The sequence below is a fragment of the Apteryx mantelli genome, chromosome 28 (assembly GCF_036417845.1).
Source record: "Apteryx mantelli isolate bAptMan1 chromosome 28, bAptMan1.hap1, whole genome shotgun sequence".
NCBI lineage: Eukaryota > Metazoa > Chordata > Aves > Apterygiformes > Apterygidae > Apteryx > Apteryx mantelli.
In genome coordinates, this window is record NC_090005.1 from 2,450,320 (window position 1) to 2,473,246 (window position 22,927).

At 62.7% G+C, this 22,927-nt stretch overlaps 3 protein-coding genes across 7 annotated transcripts; 2 read left to right on the top strand and 1 right to left on the bottom strand.

Annotated features, from left to right (window-relative positions):
* The first annotated feature begins 286 nt into the window (after window positions 1-286).
* SP2 (Sp2 transcription factor) lies at window positions 287-14,516 on the top strand. 4 transcript variants are annotated; one of them, XM_067312088.1, is made up of 8 exons: window positions 299-348; window positions 3,429-3,593; window positions 7,825-7,901; window positions 8,432-9,385; window positions 10,007-10,307; window positions 12,471-12,645; window positions 12,740-12,933; window positions 13,391-14,516. In XM_067312088.1, exons 3-8 carry the CDS (start codon window positions 7,839-7,841, stop codon window positions 13,489-13,491), a joined length of 1,788 nt encoding a protein of 595 aa, XP_067168189.1. In that variant the 5' UTR covers window positions 299-348; window positions 3,429-3,593; window positions 7,825-7,838; the 3' UTR covers window positions 13,492-14,516. The 4 variants fall into 4 exon arrangements, with proteins under 4 accessions (XP_067168188.1, XP_067168189.1, XP_067168190.1 ...); XM_067312087.1 differs by lacking the exon at window positions 3,429-3,593 and having other exon boundaries at window positions 287-348; XM_067312089.1 differs by lacking the exons at window positions 299-348; window positions 3,429-3,593 and adding an exon at window positions 668-691.
* A 953-nt stretch (window positions 14,517-15,469) lies between these two features.
* On the bottom strand, window positions 15,470-18,925 carry LOC136994397 (uncharacterized). 2 transcript variants are annotated; one of them, XM_067312091.1, is made up of 7 exons: window positions 18,762-18,925; window positions 17,713-17,884; window positions 17,145-17,608; window positions 16,939-17,009; window positions 16,618-16,857; window positions 15,952-16,198; window positions 15,470-15,663 (listed from the first exon to the last, which is right to left on the bottom strand). In XM_067312091.1, exons 1-7 carry the CDS (start codon window positions 18,874-18,876, stop codon window positions 15,554-15,556), a joined length of 1,419 nt encoding a protein of 472 aa, XP_067168192.1. In that variant the 5' UTR covers window positions 18,877-18,925; the 3' UTR covers window positions 15,470-15,553. The 2 variants fall into 2 exon arrangements, with proteins under 2 accessions (XP_067168192.1, XP_067168193.1); XM_067312092.1 differs by lacking the exon at window positions 18,762-18,925 and having other exon boundaries at window positions 17,713-17,919.
* A 52-nt stretch (window positions 18,926-18,977) lies between these two features.
* PNPO (pyridoxamine 5'-phosphate oxidase) lies at window positions 18,978-22,043 on the top strand. The gene is made up of 7 exons (XM_067312093.1): window positions 18,978-19,105; window positions 19,378-19,502; window positions 19,912-20,011; window positions 20,472-20,525; window positions 20,876-21,004; window positions 21,161-21,231; window positions 21,473-22,043. Exons 1-7 carry the CDS (start codon window positions 19,061-19,063, stop codon window positions 21,636-21,638), a joined length of 690 nt encoding a protein of 229 aa, XP_067168194.1. The 5' UTR covers window positions 18,978-19,060; the 3' UTR covers window positions 21,639-22,043.
* The last annotated feature ends 884 nt before the right edge of the window (window positions 22,044-22,927 follow it).

The window sequence follows — 22,927 nt, forward strand, 5'->3', positions numbered from 1 at the left end:
GACTGTCTGGGCTTGCTCTCATTAGCCAAGCGCGCTGCCAATCAGAGACTTGTTCTCCCATTGGGTCTCCCATTTCCGTCCGTCAGCCGGAGGCCCGCGCCCATTGGCGGAACTGTCACTCCATCACCGGGCCCCATTGCTCAGCGGCGCTGTCCATCAAGAAGCCAGCCACGGCGGATTGGCCGGCTATAATGCATCCCCCCGCCGGTTGGCCAGGGCGCCGGCAAGCAGGGTGGGGATTGGCCGCGAGGCGGCGAGGGGGGCGGGCCGTCTAGGGCGGTGCCCGAGCGGCCTAGGAGGAGGAAGATGGCGCCGTGAGGGGGGTCGGAGCCGCCGCCGCTCCGGCCGGTCTGTGCGGGCGCTCCGCGGGGCGGGTCGGGCCGGGGGGGCGGCGGCGCCGGGCCGGGGGCGGCCGGGCGGGGGGGGGGAGGAGGCGAGGCGGCGGCGGGGCCGGCGGAACCGGGGCCCGGAAGGGGCGTGCGGCCTCCGCGGCCCGCCCCGGCCCGCCCTCTCCGTGCGCCGGGCGGGCGGGCGGGCAGCGCTTCCGGGGCCCGGGAGGGGGCGGGCCCACCGCTTCGGCCCGCCTCCCCGGGGACCCGCCGCCGGCGCCGTCAGGGGCGGGGCGGCCCCGGGGCTACGCGGGGGGTCCGGGGCTGGGGGGGGGCCGGCGGCGTCGGCAGGGGATGCCCCGGTACGTGACGGCGGGGAGGGGGCTGCAGGGGCGCCCGGGGCGGCTGCGGGTGCCGGGGCGGCGGGTGCCCGGTTCCTGGCGGGGCCCGGAGTAGGGGTTGTCCCGGCTGGGGGGGGGGCTGGGGCTGCTTTTGGGCCCCGGCCCTGGGGGGGCCCGTGCAGGAGGTGCCCCGACTGCTGGGGAGCCCCGTCCAAGGGTCCCCGGGGCTGCCCGCGGGCGCCCGGAGCTGGAGACACCCGTGCCGGGGGTCTCCGGGGGTGCCCGGGGCCGGAGACACCCGTGCCGGGGGCGCTCGGGGCTGTCGGAGCCCGGGCAGGGGGTGCCCGTGCAGGGGGAGGTGGGGTAGGGAGGTGCCAGCAAAGGGCCGCTGGGGCTGCCGGATTGCGCTCGTGCTTGGGGCGCCGAGGAGCCCGCAGCGGATGCGGGTGGCCCGTGGCTGAGGGTGCGTGTGGGAAGTGTCCCGGCGTTGTGGGGAAGGGGGACGCAGGGGGTGCGAGGGGCGAGGGGCAGGGTGCCAGCGCTAGGAGCAGCGGGGGGCAGGTACGGTCCGGCGTGGGGCGCTGGGGGTACGTGGGGTGCGTCGTTGCTGATGCACGTTGGAGAGGAGCCTGGAGATGGGGGGCAGGTGCCGTGTGGGGAAGGGCCTGGGGGAGCGCGGGGCCTTTCAGCCCACCCTGTTTTGCCCCCGTAAAGGGCCCTGGGACAAGGAGGGCGCTCAGGCTCGCTCCCAGCAAGGGGGGTGGCAGGGCCGAGCTGCGGCGAGGCGATGCCGAGGGAGCTGCCCCCAGCCCCGGCGAGTAGCAGGGAGAAATGGCCAAGGGGGTTCTTGCTTTGGTCCCGGGGGGATGTGAGACGCAACAGGATCTGGGCCGCTCAGGAAGCGAGAGATAGATTGATGCTGCTGGAAGTTTCCACCCGGCCTTTCTCATCGCTCTGGGGGAGCTGCCATTCAAGGGTGCCCTGCGATGTGTTTGCTTTCAAGCCATTAAAACCTCTCCCTCTCTCTATATGCGGAGTTAGGAGCTGCTCCCTCCTCCCTAAGGCCGGTCCTGCAGCATGCATGTGCATCCTCGGCAGCGCTGCTAGCCAGGTTTGCCTTATTTAAGCTAGTTCTCCCGCTCTTACTGCTTAAGTGCAGCTGAAATGCCAGGGAATTTCCCCTGGACATCAGAGAAGGAGAAAACAAACTCTGATTTTGTCAAGTGAATGGAACATCTGTGTATTGGAGTGCTCAGAGTTAGGCTGTGGCAAAATCTTTCTTCTTGGAAGAGGCAGAGAAAGTGGTTAAAGAATCAGTTCTGGAGTTTTCCCTTCAACTCTAAAATAATAGTGCTTTCCTGCTAGAGCAAGTTCTCATGTGTCTTATCTTGGAAACAGCTCTTTCTGTGTCTTTTGGAGAGTGCAGAAGGTTTTGTCCTCTTGAATTATTTTAACAGGGAATTAACAACAACAAAAATCCTGGCTGTTTTATTCTAAGACGTTGCTTGATTTCCTGCTGTTAATATGTAAATATACAGGTGTTTCACTTCCTTTGTGTCTGACTCTCAAGATTTATAGACCAATATCACTTATGGCTGTGAAAAACAAAGTGAGCACTTGCCATCGGGGTGTTTTTTCCCTATTACTGTGCTTAGCTTGATAATCTTGAGTATTGGTTGCAGTTGCTGAGGTCATGCATCGATTTTAGGGGGCTCTGATTCATCTTCACTCTCAAGGTACTAATTAAAACTGCAGTAACTTGATCAGATATGTCAATCTGGGCACTGAAAGTTAGATCAGTCCCTCTTGCAGTGCATGACGTACCCACTCATGGCTAGGAGAGCTGGGTGCTGCTGTGCAGCCCCTTGGTCCCGGTGCTGCTGGATCCAGGTCTGGGATATGTCTAGCACTGCCCGTTTGGGGGGGTCTCAAAAGCATGATCAGGCCGTTTCAGAGAAATGCCACCTGAGAAATGAAATGTATTTCTCCAGAAGTCCCTTCCAACCTCCACCATTCTGTGATTCTGTGATTCTGCGTTGACTCGCGGCTTTAGTTGTTGTTTCTAATTGTCCTGAATGTGCTGTCTGACCTCGGTAGGATTACGTTCCCCCAGCCGCAAAAGAGGAAACTTCTGCTTTGCTCCTTGCCCCCACTAAGAACAGGCCTGTCTTACTCACAGCTGTGATTTGGTTTGGCCTTAGTCAGCTATAGCTAGAGGTGGAAAGGCTGCCTTGGGCCCTCTGCGTGGTTCTCTAAACGCTTCTCTTTCCAGGTTAATGATTTTCATACAGCCATCATGAAGATGGGAAGGGTGTTTCAGGGAACAGAGCACTAGCCTAAAACTGGAAGACCTGGATTCAAAGCCTGTGCCTCATCTGTAGAGAGGCGCAGTGTTCCCTGTGTCAGAGGGGGGGTTGTGAGAGCAGGTAGTTAAAGATAACAAGGATATTGTGGTGATGGGACTTGAAATTGCAGTCTCAAACATACAAATTTGTGCAGAAGCTCCTGAAAGGGAGCTCTGTAGCTGTGTAAAAGTGCCTGCGCTGTTCAGGCTGCAGGACGGGGATAATGGTTGTGAGGACTGACAGGTATTTTGTGTCACCATTTGCCCTGCTGTCCTAGGCTCCTTCCATTGAGCTAGAAGTTGCAGATCCTTAAAGAGGATTGTCCAGCAGTGGAGCCGGGCAGCTCCCTGAGGGAAAAGGCTTGTTCTGGTTAGGAAGAAAAAAAATATCTCTTCCCTTTATATCTCTTGTAGAATATTGAAGATAATGGCACAGTTTCCAAAGTAAATAAATTCTTGTGAGAAGTGAAGGAGCCGCCTCTGAGCAAACCTACCAATCGTGCTGGTGTGAGCACTCCAGCTGGCTGCTAGCGGGCGTTTCACCGGCTGGACATGGGGTCTCATAGGCTGGCGCGATTGGTAAGTTTTCTCCTCCTACGGCTTGATCATTCGAGTCCAGCCCTGTGCACTTCTCACACGTGCCGTGAACTCACAACTGGCTTTGAGAGCTCCTCGAAGAGCCATCGAGCAGAAGCCAGAGTGTCTGGGCGGTTAGCTAGTACGTGAGGCGCTCGGCCTGCATCTTCTGGGGCAGGAACAAGTCCTGATTACATTTGTTTGCGTAACATGCTAAAAGAAACAGATCTCAAGCCAGAAATCTTTGAGATGTTGGTTGCTTTGCCCTTTTACAGGGGATGAAGGGAAGGGATGAGGCAGCTGTTGTTTCCACTCTGTAGTGAGATGGTTTTCATACAAAAATGGGCTTGTGACAAGCAGAGAAAAAGCAGAAGAGGGTGGCCATGAAAAATGAGAATGAATGAATTTTGTGAGTCAGTGCTCTTTAATCACCTAAAGGGGCTGTTCTGTGCCGTTTGGTGTTTGGCTGGGGGTTTACAGAGGGGCAAACTGGACCTGAATTGCTGAGCAAATTCTCCATGGGGTGAATAAATGTGTAGCTCAGGGATTACACTGCATCTGTGGAGAGACAGGGCTTCTCCCCCAGTCATTACCCTAATTTATTTGTGTGGGCTAATAGGATCTCTGCGATACGTCTCTCTCTTTTTGACCAGGTCAGCATTGCTCTTATTTGTAGTCAGGGCTGTTAATCCTTAACAGTGTCTTAATTCTGCTGAAAGGGAGGGTGCAGCCGTGTAGCTTGGGCAGCCGTACAAGCTCCTGGCTTTCTGGGAAGAATGCGTCCTTTTAGCGCAGGCCAGCTAGCCGGCTGCAAATGTCTGATGCTTTAGTCTCCAAGAGGTTGCCACAGTGAGTGAGAGTGAGTGGCTCAGAGGGAATGGATGCCCTTTTCTGAAAAACGGCGCAAGTAATTTCCATGCAGTGCTGTCCCAGGCGCCGGGAACCCTGAGCTGACTCTTTCTGGGGATTTATGCGCTTGGTCGCGACAGGCTGTGAAAGAGCCTTCGCGTTGCCTTGAGAGAAGCCGTGGAGTCCGCTGCCTGGTGGGAACTGCCTGCCTTTGGGAAGCGGGCTCCTTGGTGACTTGGCCTGTGGCCCGATCGCTCTGTTTCTTAGCCACTTTCTGTTTGGCAAAAGGCTTTGCGTTCCCAGGGAGGAGCTGTCTGTCTCTCTGATGACCCACGTTATTTTTGTAGACCAGTTAGTGCCATACAGGACAGCCAAGGTGGCACAGGAGGGAGCTGAGGGCATTGACATTGCTGAAACTCCATTTTTGTTAGCATTGATTGTATCTAAAATGCCTAAATAGCTTTTCTGCCAGCCCTAGGCTGCATTAAGATCTGATGACTGGCTCTTGCACTGGACAGAAACGCATACGGCTCCTGCGTTGTCCGTGCACGGAATGAAACGCAGCACCGCTTCGTCCGGCGAAGCTGATGCACTTTTGAGGCCGTTTGGTTAATTGCTGTGGGGTGGTGTTTGCCTCGCTGGCGCTGCGGGGAGTGCTGCGCGCAGGCTCGGCCCCGCTGTGCCCGGCGCTGTGTGGACACACTGACCCTCCCAGATGTCTCTCCGCAGTCTCGGTGCCTCCCGTATACCCCGCGGGGGGTATCGGATGCTGTTCTGGCGTTGCGCGACCGCTGCGCCTTGGCGTGCGCCTCGAGGTTCAGGCTCTGCACTGGGGGCGCGAATGCGGTGCCTGGATGCGTGCTGCTGCCCTGACCTCCCGTCCTGCCTGCCCTGCCGAGCTCGCCTTGGGCCGTGCCGTGGGCACCCTTCTCTTCCTCAATTGCCAGCGCTTGCCTTCGCTCACACCAGTGGACTGGATTGCAAAACTGCCCGCTGCCGTGTCAGCAAAGACTTGCCTCCTCCCAGGCGCGTGTCTAGTCCTCGTGGGGCAGGAGGATGTTTTCACAGTGCGTTGGTACCCTGCGTGCCTGAGACAAGGGCTGTATCTGTGCGTATTCAGCTAGTCGAGCTAAACCATGCATCCCACTCAGGTCAGATATATGGGAGACAGCTCACAACCTTGGCCGCGTTAGGCATTTCCCGCCTGTTAGCCAGCATAGTTTCAAAACAACAGAAAATCCTCATTTTCCTAACGCAGATGTGTTTTTGGCTGGGGCTCCCGCAGCCACATGCTGACAGTGGACGCTTCTTTAAGCGAGGTTCGAGTCTGCCTTGTCGAGGCTGAGTGCTGGCTCTGACAACTCGCACCCAGCCTGTACCGATGCCACTTGCCTTTCCTGCAAGTGATGCCGACGAGCCTTTGCCGCAGCGGGCTCTGGAGCGTGGAGTTTGCTCCCTTGACGCCTCTCCGCCTTTCTCAACTTTGGAACAAAACCTGCCTTTATTTTTCCCCAAATGTGTTTGTTCCACCATCTGCTTAGCCCCTCTTCTTACCCAGGGCCTCCTGCAGCTCTCCGGGCAGGAGCGCGAGGTTGTTGAGCGGAGGCTCTGCCTGTGCCAGATCTTCGTTCCACCTGCGTGGAACCCAGAAAACAGCCCTCCGCAGCAGTCCCGAGACGCGGCTTTTGCCTGGTCCCTGCTGAGCAGCAAAAAGCCACTTGCTGTGCTTATGCAACAGTTATTGTTTTGGCTGGTACATTGTGTTATAAGCCATATGGGGCTTCGTATCTTGATCGTGCTCTGCCAGTGCTTCTCATCACTCCTGCAAGCCAGGCATCTTTGCAAATACCACAGCACTCACCTCCCGTCGGCTCGCCAGAGCTGGAGCTGTATTTCAGAGACGCCCTAAGAAAACCTCAAACATCCGTATTCCTCAGATGGCCGTAATTCCCCGTTTGAAACCAGGACATTGTCAGCAGTGGTAATAAAGAGAGTTCGAGCTCAGACAAGTTCTCCCTGGCACCTTGTCTAGGCAAATATTATCAAGCTATTGAGCCATACAGCAAATGCTAGATGGGGGTAACTGGGGAATTTGCCAAAGGAAATGTCACGGATGAAATGTCTTTCTTGTCTGGCACAAAAGATTTAGCAAATTGTGAGGATTTAGGAGTCTCTCTCCCTGGCTTCGCTGTATTAAGCCTTTAAAAAGAAATCATTCTAGCTGTCCCAGTGGCAGGCACAGCCTCATCCCTGGTATTTTTGCTCGGCGGCATGCAGGGCAGTAGAAGAGAAGTGTCGGAGGCTGCAAACTTGCTCCACCTCCCCAAGGACAGTTGTGGATGAGAAGGCAGCGAATGCCGTACAGGTAGTTAGTCGCCCCCTCGTTGCAGCTCTCCGCCGGGATGCCCCCCATCGCGGCGCTGCCTCGCGCCTGGCTCCTGCCGCACGACCCGCCTGGTTCTCCAGGAGCTGCAGCTGCTCGAGCTGGTTCCTCCCAGCCTGGCGTGGGCCTGCCAGGGCCTTTGAACAACGTGGCTTCTCAGTTGTAATTTTGCCCTCATCCTTTCCCCGAGTTTGTCTCCCCGGTGCACAATTCTGGTTCAAATGCTGCAGGCTCTGCAGCCTCGGCTCTGGCTCCTGCGGATGCCTCCTCTCCCTTCTGGGCCCTCCTGTGCTGCTGCTCTTCTCTCCTCCCTGCTCACCAGCAGCTTTTCTCAGCCTCCCCGGACCCTGCTGCCAGCGAGCTCCAGCGGCCTTTTATTCCCTGAAGTGACCTTTTAATTACATAACGACTTACAAACATTCAGCACCAACAACATACCAAAATAATTGAAACAATGTTTTTGCAGCTTTGAAAAAACATGATTCTGTACCAAAACTCTGTCCTCTGAAATCCCCAAAGTTAGAAAAACAAGCGGCGGCTAGGAGACAGTGTGGGCTGTGGCCGGCGCGCGGGGCAGGGAACCGGGAGGCCGTCTCCGCTGCCGGGCTGCCGCGGGGCTCTGCAAGCAGCGATGGTCTCTGTCTGCCCGGGGAGGCCACGGCTTCAACTCAGCCCCGTACTGAAACACGGGCAAAGACGGAGGGCTCCAGCCAGGCGCCCCGGCCCTGTGGTCGGCTGCCCACAGTAGCTGGCGTTTCTCTGTGGTGGCGAACAAAGGTCAAAGGGTGTTTGGGGAGGAGGTGATGAAATGGTGAGATTTCTCTAGCCCCTTATTAACCCCGTGCTGAAGGCGCAGGGTGAGGTTCAATGTTCTGGTTGGTCTAGGGAGACGCTGGGAGAGTCCCTTGGGCATCGGGGCCTCGGGCTGGGCGCACCAAGGAGCTGCGGTCTCTGTTCTCGCTGCTGGCCTTACCCCTCCGTCTCTGTGCTTCCTCCTCGCAGATCAAGAGGACAGTATGGCTGCGACTGCTGCCGTCAGCCCCAGTGAATACCTGCAGCCTGCCGCCTCCACCGCCCAGGTGAGCGCTGGGGCATCGGCGAGCTCACGGCTCCCCGCCGTGCCGAGGGCAGAGGGACATGTTGCAGGGTGCGGAATTGCGAATGGTGCGTCGTTTTGGTTGTGTTGCTGTGTCAGGAGGAGGGGTGGCTGCAAGATGGACTGGGGAGCCGTAGTCTGGATTTGTTCCCAGCCCCAATGCTGGCTCTTTCTGAGACTGTGGAGAGTTGTTTCTCCTCCTCCTGCCACGTTTTCTTTAGGGACCTCTTGGGTCACGTTAGCAGTTGATATCACAAGAGGATCTCTGGATTAAAAGTGCATGAAACACTCCAGGGTGTGTGTAATGCGAGTAAAGAGCAACATGCGTAGAAGAGTGAGCTAAAGACACACATGATGTGGGTAATTATGTAGCTCCTTTAGTATGAGGTGCCTCATTGGCATGGACTGGATTACTTTTGATAGCGTGCACCCTTTCCTTCACTGCCTTGATCTCCAGATCTGTTTGGCACAAGCCTCGTCTCTAACGCGTCCGTCTCCCTCCCGGTTCCCTAGGACTCCCAGCCGTCTCCGCTAGCCCTCCTCGCAGCGACATGTAGCAAAATCGGTCCCCCAGCAGTGGAAGCCGCCGTGACTCCTCCTGCCCCTCCTCAGCCAACACCTCGCAAACTCGTCCCCATCAAACCTGCTCCGCTCCCTCTGGGCTCTGGAAAGAACAGCTTTGGGATCCTGTCGTCGAAAGGGAACCTCTTCCAGATCCAGGGCTCTCAGGTTGGCACCTCCTACCCCGGAGGGCAGCTGGTTTTTGCCATTCAGAACCCAGCTGTGATCAACAAAGGGACCCGCTCGTCCGCGAACATCCAGTACCAGGCCGTGCCCCAGATCCAGGCTGCGGGAGGACAGACTATCCAAGTCCAGCCCAACCTCACCAACCAGATCCAGATTATTCCAGGCACGAATCAAGCGATCCTCACGCCTTCCTCTTCTTCTCACAAGCCTGTGCCCATCAAGCCGGCTCCGGCACAGAAAGGGGGAGCTTCTCCAGTGCAGGGCGCAGGCAACGTTGTCAAGCTAACCAGCGGCAGCAACGTGACTCTTACCCTGCCTGTGAACAACCTGGTGAACGCTGCTGAGCCCAGCACGCCGGCCCAGATCATTGCAGAGAGCCCTTCGAAGCCCAGCAAAAAGCCTCGAAAGAAAGCCATGTCGCCAGCCCAGCCTGCTGCCATGGCCGTGGCTGAGCAAGTGGAGACGGTGTTAATAGAGACCACGGCGGAGAACATCATCCAGGCAGGGAACAACCTGCTCATCGTGCAGAGCCCGGGCTCCGGCCAGCCGGCCGTGGTGCAGCAGGTGCAGGTGGTGCAGCCCAAGCAGGAGCCGCAGGTGGTGCAGATCCCGCAGCAGGCCCTGCGCGTTGTCCAGGCGGCCTCCGCCACGCTCCCCACCGTCCCCCAAAAATCCAACCAGAACTTCCAGATCCAGACAACAGAGCCCGCCCCCACCCAGGTACCATGTCCTGAGCCCTTCCTCCTCTGCGAGGTTCCTCCTCTGCCCTGTTCCATCATCAAGCCCTGACCCAGGCTTTAAAAAGCCTAGGGGGCTTGTGAGCTGCCAAACCATCCCTACCTAGCACCCAGTTTAGCCCTCCAGAGTGGCTGTGTGGATTCCCTGCTGTCTAAGAAGGGTTGGGAATGTCGCCATTCCTTCAGTGGGGCTTTATTAAATCTCTCTCTCTTGCTGGCTGCCTGTTTTTCTAGGACTTGTAGGAATGGAGTGTCCCTGAAACCTCTGCTGTGCTTCCAGGTCGGGTTGGGATTAGGCAGCTGGTTCAGAAGCTCTTGGGAAATGGTGGGTGGGGGGGGGAGCAGGGCTTATGCTGCTGGACTGCGTAACCGGTGTTGCCTTCGGAAACCTGGCTACAAGGGCAAAGCAGTCCTTTGCTGCCGTGCACGGCCAGGACCTTTCTGCAGGAGGCCCAGTATTTTCAGATGCTTGGGCGACTTCTGCTTTTCTTTGGCTTGTTGCAGGCCCAGATTTCTGGGTTGCGTAGGGAGGGTGACTGTCGCAATGGAAGGAGACGTTTTCCCCTGGTGACGGTGGCTGGTCTGATTCCTCTCCTCCCATCAGGTCTACTTCAAAACGCCCTCGGGTGAGCTGCAGACAGTGCTGCTCCAGGAAGCCCCGGCCATGACGGTGGCTCCATCTGGGACCTCTTGCAGCAGCCCCGTGTCCCGCAGCTCCGGCACGGCGGGCAGCAGCAAGAAACCAGCCACGCGCAAGGAGCGCACTCTGCCAAAGATCGCCCCCGCCGGAGGCATCATCAGTTTGAACACGGCTCAGCTGGCGGCTGCAGCACAGGCCATGCAGACCATCAACATCAACGGCGTGCAGGTCCAGGGCGTGCCCGTCACCATCACCAACACCGGAGGTGGGCTGCGCGCTGCGCTGCGGCGGGGCGGGCGGGCAGGGCAGCAGGACATGGGGAGCTCCCCGGTCCGGAGGACAGAAAGCCCCTGCTAGCTGTGCTTTGCAGCTGGGATATTGCCGCTTCGTAAGCAGATCCCTGGCAACCCGAGGCTGAGTGTTAAACGCCATCGGTTTCTCTGGCTCCCTTCGCTCCAGGAGGCCCCGAGCATTTCGTAGGGTGGCTCTGGTGGCTCTGCTGGGTGTTCCCAAGCCCGTCCTGGTAAGCTTTGTCAGCAAGGGCAGGTAACAGAGACAGCTCACCTTCGGAGTCAGGCTGTGGTCGTGCTGAACTGCAGGACATCTCTGAGGGCTTGGACTAGCTCCGTTCGCTCCTGAGCTCTGTGAGCGGATGAAGGCTGAGCTATAGCCAGGCCTGCGGGGTGAGATGTGTGTCTTTGGGAGAGCTGGGACCCAGCCGGGCTGGGGGCACGGTGCTCCAGGGGGTTTCCCTCCTTCAGCCTCTCTGCTGCAAATCGTGCTGACACCAGCAGTGAGTCCTGCGGGACGCTGGAGTCCAGCTCCGGGGCTGGGACATTCCTCCTTGCATCCGCTGTGTTGCCAGGTGGATGAGGCTGTTGGCGGTGGGTTTCTGATAGCCAGGCCAGGAGAGGTGCCCTCACAACCTCTGTGTTCCTCCAAGCTCTGTAACAGCTAGCGAGGGATCGCCGTTTGCTCAGAGTGAACCCAGCCCTGTGCCTCCTCTGTGGGACAAGCGTGTCCCTTCAGCTCTTGCAGAAAATAGCCAGACGCACCCCCTGGCCTGCGCTTGGAGCTGTCTGCGAGCCCCAGACAGCTCCTGTACAGGGAATGGCACGTCTCTACGGCTGCTCCGTCCCCTCCTGGCCCTGGCAAACCTTCCTTGTCCCCGCTCAGCGATCCCCAGCCCACACCTGGTGGCATTTGCTGCAGGGAGCCGAGGGAAGGAAGTCGTGTCTGGGGGAAGTTTATCTGCTTTCTGATCCAGAAAGACCTGCTGGTGTTCAGTGGTTTCTCTCTCAGCAAGAACCGGCAGGAGTCCCAGCTCGGTTTTGCAGTCGGAAGCTGTTCTTTCTTGCTTGACTAAACCGTGTCAGCATAAAATACGGGCCGGTGTGGTTTAATGCTCCGCAGCGGGCTGCCGTCATTGCTGGGGTTGCTTTTAAGGGGGTTTTTAATTGCTGCTTTGTGTGTAAATCTGGGGCCTGCGATGAGTGTCGAGGAGATGCCACAGGCAGATGCTGCTGCTGCCTGCGCCGTTCCCTGCAACGTGCCGCAGAGCTGGCTGGGGCCTTGCTTCAGCCCTGGCCTGGGAAGGGGACTCGTAGGACTTGCTGGCTGCTGCTGCTCCATGAATGAAATGAGTTGAGGCAGATCTCAGCCTGGTTTTACCCGGGATGCGTCCACCTCCTGAAAGCGTGTTTGGTAAAGAGCTGCCCACACCCTCCGCTTAGTGCCTTTCCTCCTGGTGGATGTGGAAGCACCTTTGCTCTGCCCCTGCCCACTATCCACAGCTCCCTCTTTGCAGTGACCCTTTCTCTGCTCAGCCATCAGGTCCCACTTCTCCTCTTTCCCCACTGCCCCGAGAGCAGCGATCCCGCTTGCTGACCCCGTCTTCTTCTTTCCAGCCCCCATCACGGCTGCCGGGTGCTGTGCAAGGCCCTGGCATGGCCCAGGCCGCCGCGTCTGTGAGCGCCCGAGCGTGGAGCGGCCCTTAGGGTCCGGGGTAAGTCCCATTTTTTTGGTCAATATATTGCACGTTTTTTCAAAGTTTCTTTTTTGTTTCCTCTTTGGTCATTTCCCCACCCCGAAGGGTCGAACCGAAAACTTTGAAAAACCGCACAGTATATTCAGAAAAAAGGGACTTACCTGCCCCGCTTGGGGGCCAGCACGTGGCGGGGCAGAGGGGCCGTGGCAGTGCTGCATGCGGGGCTGGGGGTGTCGAGACCTGGGGTGTCTGCCGGGGGTCGGTCCCACCCCGCGCTAGGGCCCTTTGGCCAGCCGCCTCCAAAGGGTTTCAGCCGGAGCCGCGCGAGGAGCATGGATGAATGTGCACGGCTGCAGCAGGCAGGGCGCCGCGCGGCCCCGCGGGAGCCGAGGCCGCCTCAAGGCCCCGGGCAGAGCCTCAACCCCCCCTTTTCACCCGCAGGCCAGCAGCAGCTGACGGTGCAGAACGTGTCTGGCAACAACCTGACCATCAGCGGGCTGAGCCCGACCCAGATCCAGCTCCAGATGGAGCAAGCCCTGTCCGGGGAGATGCAGCCAGGGGAGAAGAGGCGGCGGATGGCGTGCACCTGCCCCAACTGCAAGGACGGGGAGAAGAGGTGAGCGGCTCGCGGAGGGGAGAGGGCAGGTCCCGCGGGCGAGCGCGGCCGTCCCCGAGGCTAACGCCCGCCCTGTTGCTTTGCCCCACCGCAGGCCGGGGGACCAAGGGAAGAAGAAGCACATCTGCCACATCCCCGAGTGCGGGCGGACCTTCCGCAAGACCTCGCTGCTGCGCGCCCACGTGCGCTTGCACACGGGCGAGCGCCCCTTCGTCTGCAACTGGGTCTTCTGCGGGAAGCGCTTCACGCGCAGCGACGAGCTGCAGCGGCATGCCCGCACGCACACAGGTCTGCGGCCCCGCGGGGCACGGCTCGGCACCGGCGCGCGGCCCCCTGCCTCCACCCTGGGCGGCCTCAGGGCTCAGCCCGTGCGAGGCCCTGGGCCCCGTCAGAGCCGAAGGGACGTGCTGAGCCGAGGACTGGGATGAACTCGGCCACCGCAATATTGTCCTTGCCATTTGGCTGAATTACTGGGGAGGGATCGGGAAGCAAGGGGGGGGTCTCTGCTGCCTTTAGGCTGCTCCGGGTGAAGGTGGTGACAGAGGTGTTGTGGAAGGGCCAGGGTGAGCAGCTGCAGAAAGGACCCGGCATGGGCACGTCACTGCAGCCCTGGGAGGTCCCCGCAGTTGTGACCACAGCCGGTTAGGGGAATGCAGGGACGAAAGTGGGGCTGGGAGCGCGGGGGTGTCCTCCGTGCCGAGGCGCGCCGGCTGTCCAGCCCTGACCGCTGCTGCTCTTCCCGCAGGTGACAAGCGATTCGAGTGCGCGCAGTGCCAGAAACGCTTCATGCGGAGTGACCACCTGACGAAGCACTATAAAACCCACCTGGTCACCAAGAACTTGTAGGGCCGGCAGCTGCCCCGCGGCTCCCTGGCCGTGCAGACAGGCCCCGCGAGGGTCGCCCGGGCGCCAGCCTGGGACTCCACGGCCCTCGCAGCACTCCGGCGTCCCCGCGCCCCCGGAGAGGGGCCGTGCCCCCGCCAGCACAGCCCTCGGGGACGTCCTCCTTCCCTTCCTCCGCCACCACCGGGCCCCAACACAGGAGAAGCCCTTTCTGAAGGGCACAAGGGGCCGAACGTCTTTACGGATCCCCAGGGGCCGTGGGGCAGAGCGCCCCAGGCGACCTCCGCAGAAGGGCCTGGCCGTGGCCCGGAGCCGGCGAAACGTCCTCGTGGGCACACAGGAGTCAGGCACGGAGGCGACAGGGCACTTCGGTGCGGACAGGCCAGGAGAGGCTCCACAGCACATTCCTACTTTATATTTAAAATCTATAAATAGCTATAAATATCTATATAAACCCCTTTGGAAGGTCCCTTTTTTCTATGGAGATCGTTGCCTTATGCTCCCCGCTCCTGATTATGAACACTGTGTATTGTGAGTGCTTTTTTTTTTAATCTTTATTTAATTGCTCCCTTTTAAGATGCTGCCCATCCCATTGCCCCTTTTCTCCTAACGTTTCTTTTCCAATAATGAAGTTTTTCTTTTTTTTTTCTCTCTCTCTCTCTCCAGTGATTTCTTTCTTTCCCCCTTTCTGTTTCCAAGTGATGTGGCGTTTCCTTTTGAATCTTGGGACTTTAACCCCCCCCCCCTTTCCTTCCCCGTGTGCTGCCCGCCATCCCCACTGTGTATAGTGTACATTGTATCATAGACTATATTGCTTTTGTGTTTACTACATGTTTAAAAACATATGGCTTGTTATTTTTGAGCTTTTAAATTAAACAAATCCACTTTATTTTTTAGTTGTAACTGCCCAAGGTTGTTTTCTGGATTACGTGACAGATCTGTTATACTTTATTATCTGTAAATGGCCGGCCAGTGTGGAGTCAGCCAAGAGTTTTTCTTGCTAAATAAATTTAGTCACCAGAGGCAAATCCAGTGCCGCGTGTGCCACCTGGGGTCCTTTCTCCCGAGCGCGGTGCCCGCGGAGCAGCCGCGGGACGAGCTGAGGCTCCCGCACCAGAGCGAGTGACCGGCGCGGGCGACCGTGGCCAGCGTAACCCTGCGGAGCCGGCACGGTGCTGCCCCCGCGTCTCCCCGCCCCACGTGCTCTCCCTCGGCTACCGCAGCCCAACGGGGCAGCACCCCCCGGCCGGGGAGCTGGGCTCGAGGCCGGGCAGCCCCCGCGCAGCCGCGATCGGGGCCGTCCTGGCTGCGGGACGCGCAGCAAAGCCCAGCCCCGTGGCGGCCGAGAGCCAAAACCGAAACGCTGGGCAGGCGCGAGGGCTGCAAGGACAGAGCTGACGGCGGTACCGGGAGAGAGAGAAAGGGAGATTTATTTACAAGAAACCAAAGAGTCGTTGGAACCCAACTTCTTTACAAGAAAACAGTCCCGGGCCGTGGCTGAATGCGGGGAGCTCCAGCAAGCCAGGATCAGCTCCGCTGCCTGGACCCCGGCTCTGCTTCCGTGCTCCAGGGCACACCGCTCGCTCCAGTGGCAGGACACCGCCTCCGTCCCCAGCTGGTAAGACGCGGGAGCCCAGGAGCGCCCTGCTCCGAGCGCCCTCCAGCCCTGCCAGCCCCTGCTCCCCACAGACGACGGAGCAGGATGCGCCGCTGGCACCTGGATCCGGATCCCTCGGCGATGGGGACGTGGGGCTGGGCCAGCTGGGGAGACGTCGCTCGCTGTGGTTTCTGCTGGGCGGAGGGTGGGAAGGGTGCCCCGTGCTGGCACTGTGTGAGCCGCCGGTCCCCGGCGCGGTAGCAGAGGGGTGAATCCTCCATCCAGACTGGTGACACTCAGCAATAGCCGTGGTTGGAGCCGTCTGCTTGATTCCCTCGTCGCCGGCATGTACCAGCAGAGGGAGAGCACGTCCCTCCCCGTCCCCTGTCCGCAGCAGCTGCGCCGGAGGACTCGTCCCTCCTGACGGCTGAGCTGGCCGAAGGGCCGTGGCCGTCCCACGGTCCTGGCTCAGTCCATCTTCACGCCCATCTTCTTGACGGCCCGCCGGGACGTGCCGCACTTGCTGTTGATGACGGCGTTGAAGTTGCAGCCCCGGCCGCACATCTTGGTGACATACTCTGCAAGGCGGACGGGGACCGGTGCTCACCCGCGGCCCCGGGGGGAGGCAGCCGGAGATGGTGACTCCAGCCCCACGGCACCGTGACGCCCTCCAAGACTTTCTGCCCTGGACCTATGACACCGTGATGCTCTCCAGGACTTTCTGCCCCATCCTGCGGCCACCCCGGCTAAGCCACCCCGGTGAGTGCCGAGCTGACCCCTGGCTCGTGCTCTGCCCCGACATCCCCTTGGGCACTGGGAGGGGACGAGGACCTCATCCCACTGCCTGTCCCCTCTCTGGTCCCTACCTTTGATGGCGTTGACCACGGCGACTGGGAGGCGGAGGGGCCGCTCCATGGTGGTGTTGTTGTGGGCGATGCGCTGCCCCGTGGCCGAGGAGCGGGCCAGCGTCTCCCGGGAGAAGAAGTAGTCGAGGAGCCGCCGCGTCATGAGCTTGGGCTTGTCCGTGGAGACCTGCGAGAGGTCGTCCAGCTGCGGGTGGGTGATGTAGACGCCCGAGTTGGGCACCAGCTCCAGTTTGGGCCTCCCGTTCTCCTGCGGCGAGGGGAGAGCTCTCGTCGGGGGCCCGGCCGCAGCCTGGGGACCCCCCTCCATCCCTAGGCCTCCCACGGGGTACCTGGACCCCCCTCCAGCTCCCGGACCCCCCAGGGACCCTCCTCCATCCCTGGGCCTCCCCCTGGGTACCTGGACCCCCCTCCAGCTCCCGGACCCCCCAGGGACCCCCCTCCATCCCTGGGCCTCCCCCGGGGTACCTGGACCCCCCTCCAGCTCCCGGACCCCCCAGGGACCCTCCTCCATCCCTGGGCCTCCCACGGGGTAGCTGGACCCCCCTCCAGCTCCCGGACCCCCCAGGGACCCCCCTCCATCCCTGGGCCTCGCCCTGGGTACCTGGACCCCCCTCCAGCTCCCGGACCCTCCAGGGACCCCAGGAGCCCCGGCAGGTCCCCGCGCACCTCCACCGGCGAGGCCCAGAGCGGGGTGCCGTCGGGCAGCGTGTCCCTGCCGCCCTCCTCCCAGAGGCAGGCGGTGTCGGTGAGCGCCGCCGGGCTCCCGGCGCCCTCCTCGGTGCCCAGGCAGGGGGCGAAGCCGCCGGGCAGCCCTGCCCGCAGCCGCCGGGCCGGGGGGCTCCGCGGCACGTTGGCCGGGGCGCAGCCTTGCTCCCAGGGGCCGGAGAAGGGCTGGAGCCCCCCGACCTGCGGGGACAGCGAGGGGTCGGCCGGGGTGAAGGGGACCGGCGGGGGGCACCCGTCGCCCCGCCGCCGGCCGGGACCCACCTGCGCCGCGGCGCCGCTCTCCAGCAGCCCCACGAGGCCCTTGAGGAACTGGACGTTGCTGTCGCTGACGCCTGCGGGGACACGACGGGGCTGAGCCGCGGCACGGGGACCCCGGCTGCTCCCCTCCGTCTCTCCATCCCCGCTCCCTCCTGCTGCCACCCCATCCCTGCGCACTTCCCCCCCGGTGCCGGTGCCGGTGCCGTTACCGATGCAGCTGGAGCCCGAGGCCAGCAGGGTCCTGGGGGTGGCGGCGGCGGGCGCCCCAGGGCCGGCGCCAGCCGACAGCAGGTCGTTCTCCTCCTCCAGGCGGCGGATGTGGCTCTTGAGCTGCCGGTTCTCCAGCTCCAGCTCGCGGAGGCGGCGGTCGCGGCGCGCGGCGGCCTCGTCCCGCAAGGCCAGCGCCTGCCGCAGCTCGGCCGCCTGGGCCTCGAGCTCCCGCAGCAGCTCGGCGTAGAGCCCCGCCAGCCGGGCGCCCCGCGGCGTCCAGCCCTCCGCGCCGGCCCCGGGGCTGGCGGTCGTCGCTGACACCGATGCCACCAGGGGCTGCGGGCCGGGCCACGGTGGCTCCCGGGGGCTGTCGGGCACCCGCGGGCGGCTGGGGCTGGCCCGGGCGCCGGGGCACAGCCGGGCTCTCTTGCGGCCGGCGGCGTCCTCGGGGCGCAGCGGGGTCCTGGGGGGGGTGCGGAGGCATCAGCCCGCGCGCGGGATTCGGGGCACGGCCGCCGTCCCCGGCTCGGGGACGCCTGCGGTGCCACCGTCGAAGCGGCCTCGTACCTGCCATGTCCCGGGCCGGGCGCGGGGTCCTGGGCGCGGGGGTAGCGGGAGCGGCCGCCCGGGCGCCTCCCCTCGGGCTGGGGGTCCCGGGCAGCCCCCGGCTCGGCCCCGCCGTCGGCCATGGGCGTCAGGGCGCGGGATCCCTCTGGAGCGCGGCCGAGGCACGGCCGTCCTGCCGGCAGCGGACAGGGCGACCTGGCGGGGAGACGCCGGCCGCCAGGGACCCCGGTCCCGGGGTTTGCCCCCCAGGCCGCCCTGCCTGTCCTCCTCCCCCCCCCCCCCACCGCTGCTGTCCCCTGCCAGCCCCCGGCCACCCTGCTGTGCCCCTCCGTGCCCCCGGTGTCCCCCAGCAGGTCCCCTGCCGCCCCCTGCCTGGCTGGCCCAGTCCTCACCAGTTCCCCCCCCCCAGTGTCCCCCCAACCCCTCCAGGGTTGCCTTGTCCCCCAGCCCCTGTCCCCAACCCCATCCCTGTCCCCCCAGTGTCCCCTGGTCCCCAGCCCCTGTGTCCAAACCCAGCCCTTGTCCCCCCAGTGTCCCCCTGTCCCCAAACTCAGCCCTTGTTCCCCCCAGCCCCTGTCCCCAACCCCAGCCCCCAGTGTCCCCCATACCCAACCCCAGCCCTGTCCCCCCAGTGCCCCCCGTCCCCAACCCCATCACTGTCCCTCCCAGTGTCCCCCCAGCCCCTTTCCCCACCCCATCCCCAGTGTCCCCCTGCCCCCAACCACAGCCCTGTCCCCCCAACCCCTCCAGTGTTGCCCTGTTCCCCAGCCCTGTCCCCAACTCCAGCCCTTGTCCCCCCAGTGTCCCCCTGTCCCCAAACCCATCCCTGTCCCCCCAGGGGCCTCCCAGCCCCTGTCGCCACCCCATCCCCCCGTGTCCCCCGTCCCCAACCCCATCTCTGTCCCCGCAGTGTCCCCTTGTCCCCAGCCCCTGTCCCCAACCCCAGCCCTTGTCCCCCCAGTGCCCCCCCATCCCCTGCCCCCAACCCCCCGCTGCCCCGGTCCCCGGTTCCAGCCCCAGCCCCGTCCGCCCCCCCGGGGACACTGTACCTTTAAGGGCCCCTCCATGTGCCTGTTTACAGCCCTGACACCATTTCCTGGTCTCCGGGCACCGCCCCCGCCGCCTCTCCCATTGGCTGGGGGCGCGCTTCGGCCTCCTCCCCATTGGGGGGCCCGCTCGCCGCCCCCTATTGGCTGCCGAGGAGAGGCGGCGGGGGCGTGGCCGAGGGCGTGGCCTCACCCCCTGGAGGGGCGGGGCGATGCCGGCGGCCGCCGTGGGGAGGGGGCTGCGCAGCTTGGCCCTGTTCGGCACCCGTCGGCGGCCGCGGGGCGCGGGGGGCACTTCCGGCATGGACCTGGGGGCGCTGAGGAAGAGCTACCGGGGGGATGAGGAGGTGGCGGCGCCGGGGGCGGCTGGAGAGGGGGGGGACACGGGAGGGGGGGCCCAGCCGCGACACTGGGGGGGGGGACGGGCCCGGCTCGGGGGTGACCGGGGTTAAGGCCCCCCCGGCCCTGACTGTGTCCCCGGGCAGAGGTGACACCCCCCCCCCCCCGCACTCGCTGTGTCCCGGGCACCAGGGTGACCCCCCCTCCCCCCCCCCGGTGCTGGCTGTGTCCCCGGGCACCAGGGTGACACCACCACCCCCGGTGCTGGCTGTGTCCCCAGGCCTTCGAGGAGCAGCACCTGGCCTCCCGCGACCCCATCGAGCAGTTCAGGGCCTGGTTCGAGGAGGCCGTGCAGTGCCCGGACGTCGGGGAGGCGAACGCCATGTGCTTGGCCACCTGCACCGGGTGAGGCTGGCGAGGCTCCGTGCGCTCCCTCCTCCCGCGGGGCTGGGCTGCTCCGAAGGGGGGGTCTGTGACACCCCGGGCATGTTGGCACCTCTCTAAAGCGTCAGGAGGTGCCCTGAAGCTCCCCAGCACTGCCCGGGCCATCGGAGGCTGGCCTGGTCGTGGCCTGCGGCGCCTTCAGCCTTGGCCTCACCAGCTTCTTTGCTGCCTGTGACTGTGGCAGGTCTCGAGTGGCCTTGGCTGGAGACGCGTTTCCCCCAGGTGATGGCTCACGGGGGAGCGTGAAAGGGGCAAAGCTGCCCCACGGCAGTGGGATTTGCCACTGAGCAGCCGGGGGGTTCCCTTGGCTGTGGCCTGGGGTGACGTTTGGGCTGTGCTCGCTCTCAGCGTTGCCTCCTTCGTGCCGCAGGGATGGGAAGCCCTCGGCCCGCATGGTGCTGCTGAAGGGCTTTGGGCAGGACGGCTTCCGCTTCTTCACCAACCACGAGAGCCGTAAGGGAAAGGAGCTGGTGAGTGGTGCCGCTGCGGCCTCCGGACCCCGCAGGGCAGGGCCTGGGGGGTCACAGTGGGGTCGCGCACTGGTCGGAGCCATGCCAGGGAGCAAGCGCTGCTGGGAACGGGTGCAGGCGAGTCACCGAGCCGCGCTCTGTGTGTGCTGGAGACTTAACTCGGCTGAGGGCCATGACAGCAGCTTTCCAGCCCCCTCTGCACTGAGGGCTGGGGCTGCCTCAGTGCCGTGGAGCGGGCTGGACGCGCCTCTGTTAGCCCCCGCTTTGATCAAGGCTCTACCTCCCACCGTGGGCTGGACCTGCCTTGCTCCTTTCTGCCTTGCTCTGTGGCCCGGAGCACGTGGCAGGCCTGGCCTAGGCAAATTAGATGAGTTTTCTAGGTTTTTAAAGTCTGAAGTGCTGCTTGTTTGCTGATACTCCCTTGTTTTTTTTCCTTCCCTCTCCCTGCTCTGCACCTCAGGACTCCAATCCCTTTGCTTCAGTCGTCTTTTACTGGGAGCCTCTCAACCGGCAGGTGTGTAGTTTCCCCTGGTGCTGGCAGGGTGCTTGGGGGACCAGGGAGGCAGCAGAGGGAACAAATCAATTCCTTGGCGCAGTGTTACACGGCCACGGCCAACCCCACACAGGGTGGGATTTCAGGGTCCGTGTATTCAGGTGGGGGCTTTGGACACTGGATGAGTCCTGGCTCCCTTTTGCCCTTCCCTTCCTTGTGCTGTGGCAGAAATGCAGGGCTCTGGGGATGAGACAGGACAGGGAATGTTGTTCCTGGGAGGAGAGTTGGGGAACAGAGCAATGCTTCTCTTGGGAGCTCGCGTGGTTCTTCAGAGCCTGGTAGCCGTAGCCTGTCTGACCCTGCCCACGTAGGTGCGGATCGAGGGCTCGGTGAAGCGGCTGTCAGAGGAGGAATCGGAGCAGTACTTCCACTCCCGCCCCAAGAGCAGCCAGATTGGGGCTGTTGTGAGCCGGCAGAGCACCGTCATTCCGGACAGGGAGGTGAGGAGCGCCAGGGCAGCGGGACTGGCGCCGGTTTCTCCCCATGGCCGAGCTTTCCCCAGCGATCATGTGTGAAGGGGACCGGCAGGGCCAAGGGCTCCCTCCCTGCCGTGCTTGGTGCTCTGGGGCTTCACCACGTATCCTTTTCCCCTGCAGTATCTAAGGAAGAAGAACGCGGAGCTGGAGGAGCAGTACAGGGAGACGGCAGTGCCGAAGCCGGCGTACTGGTGAGTCATGAGTCGTGTCGTCGCTAATCGTGGGGGCTGGGGGTTTGCCTCGCTCTCAAAATCCGGAGCGTGTCCTCTGGCTGGAGGCCGCCCTGGGGGCCAGGAGAGGCCGGGAGCTTCTGTCCTGCCCCTGGCAACCTCCTCGCGCTTCTCCCCCTCTGCCTTGCGCCGATCGTTGTGCGGACGGTCCGTCCCGAGGCCGCCTGCGGGGCCTCTTTAACGGCCTGTGTTTCTCTCCCAGGGGGGGCTACATCCTGCAACCAGACGTTGTGGAGTTCTGGCAGGGCCAAACCAACCGCTTGCACGACCGTATCGTCTTCCGGCGCCTGCGGGACGGCTCGGCCCCCCTGGGACACATGACGCACCGGGGGGAGGGCGGCTGGGTGTTTGAGCGTTTCTCCCCGTGAGCCCGCGGGGGTCTCCGGATGTTTTAGCCCGATCGGGAGCGTTACCTGTGCCGCCCCTGCCTGCGTGCCGCCCTCCGTGCCCTGGGGAAGGAGGTTGGCCTCGCTCTGCCCTTCCTCGGGAAATTCATGTCAAGTCCAGCCCCAAGGATCCTCGTCTCCCTGAGGTGGGCTTCCCCCCGCCAGCATGAGGGGAGCGATAGCTCCCAGTGCGGCTGGCAGTTAATTAATCATGTTAATGATTGTGGAGGTATCATGAGAGACCCCAGAAAATCCTCTGTCAGGGAACCATCTGTCCCCCTGTCATGCCCTGCTACTGGGACCATATCGCGTCTCACTTTTTTTAGCTAGAATCATGTGATTTGTTCATTCTGTGCAATAACGTATTTAATTGTGGCTTTAACGTCACCGCTGCCTTGCTGGTGTTCGCGGCTGGCTGTGCGTGTTGTCGCTGGTGCGCCCCATCTCCGCAGGGCGGTGGGACCCCAGTCCTCGGCCTGGTTGTACCGGCGGGGCCGGCGGCAGACCGGTGCCTGCGGGCTGGGCGCTGCTCTTTGTCCTCCCCGGCTAAGTGTATGAGCTTGGAAAAAATAAAGCCCGATCGGAGCGGAGCTGTGTGCTGGGTTTGGGTTAATGTTAACCTGCGTGTGCCGAGCCGGCTCCGGGAACGGCCGGGCTGCGCTCTCCGGCAGAGGGAGCCGGCTGCCTGCGGCGGCGCTGGGACGGGGATCCGGGCCCGGTAAACCCCGGCAGAGGGTGCTGGCGGCCCAGCTTGCCGCCGCGGACTCCGGTGGGAGCCGCTGGCTGCCTTTCCTCGCTCTCTTGGGTCATGTCCCAGTGAAACTGGGCCCTGATAACCTTTGTCCTCCCCCAGCTCCGCGCACATGTTTACACTCTCAATCGCTTGCTCTCGGGGCAGGATTGCACTCTGGCCTTCGCTGGCTGTGGCGGAGCCTGGCTGCTGCCAGGCTGGGCCCGCGGGATCCCCGGACCTGTCTGACTCTCGCGATATTGGCACGGGTTTCCCGTAGCCTGGGGCTCTCCTTCGCGGCGAGAAAGGCCCTGCTGCCTCCCGGCCGCGTCCTCCTAATGTGCGCAGCCCCAGGGTGCGCGTGCGAACGTGTCGGGCCACCTCGCAGCGGGCAAAGACCGTTCCCTCCCCTCTGATGTGACAGGGAACGCAGCGCCCCCGCTCCGCTCCCGCTGCGGAGGGCTGGATCCCTTGCTGCGTCCGGGACCCAGGTTTCCTGCCAGGGTGCAGCCAGCCGCGCTGGGAGGTGAGCAGAGGCGGC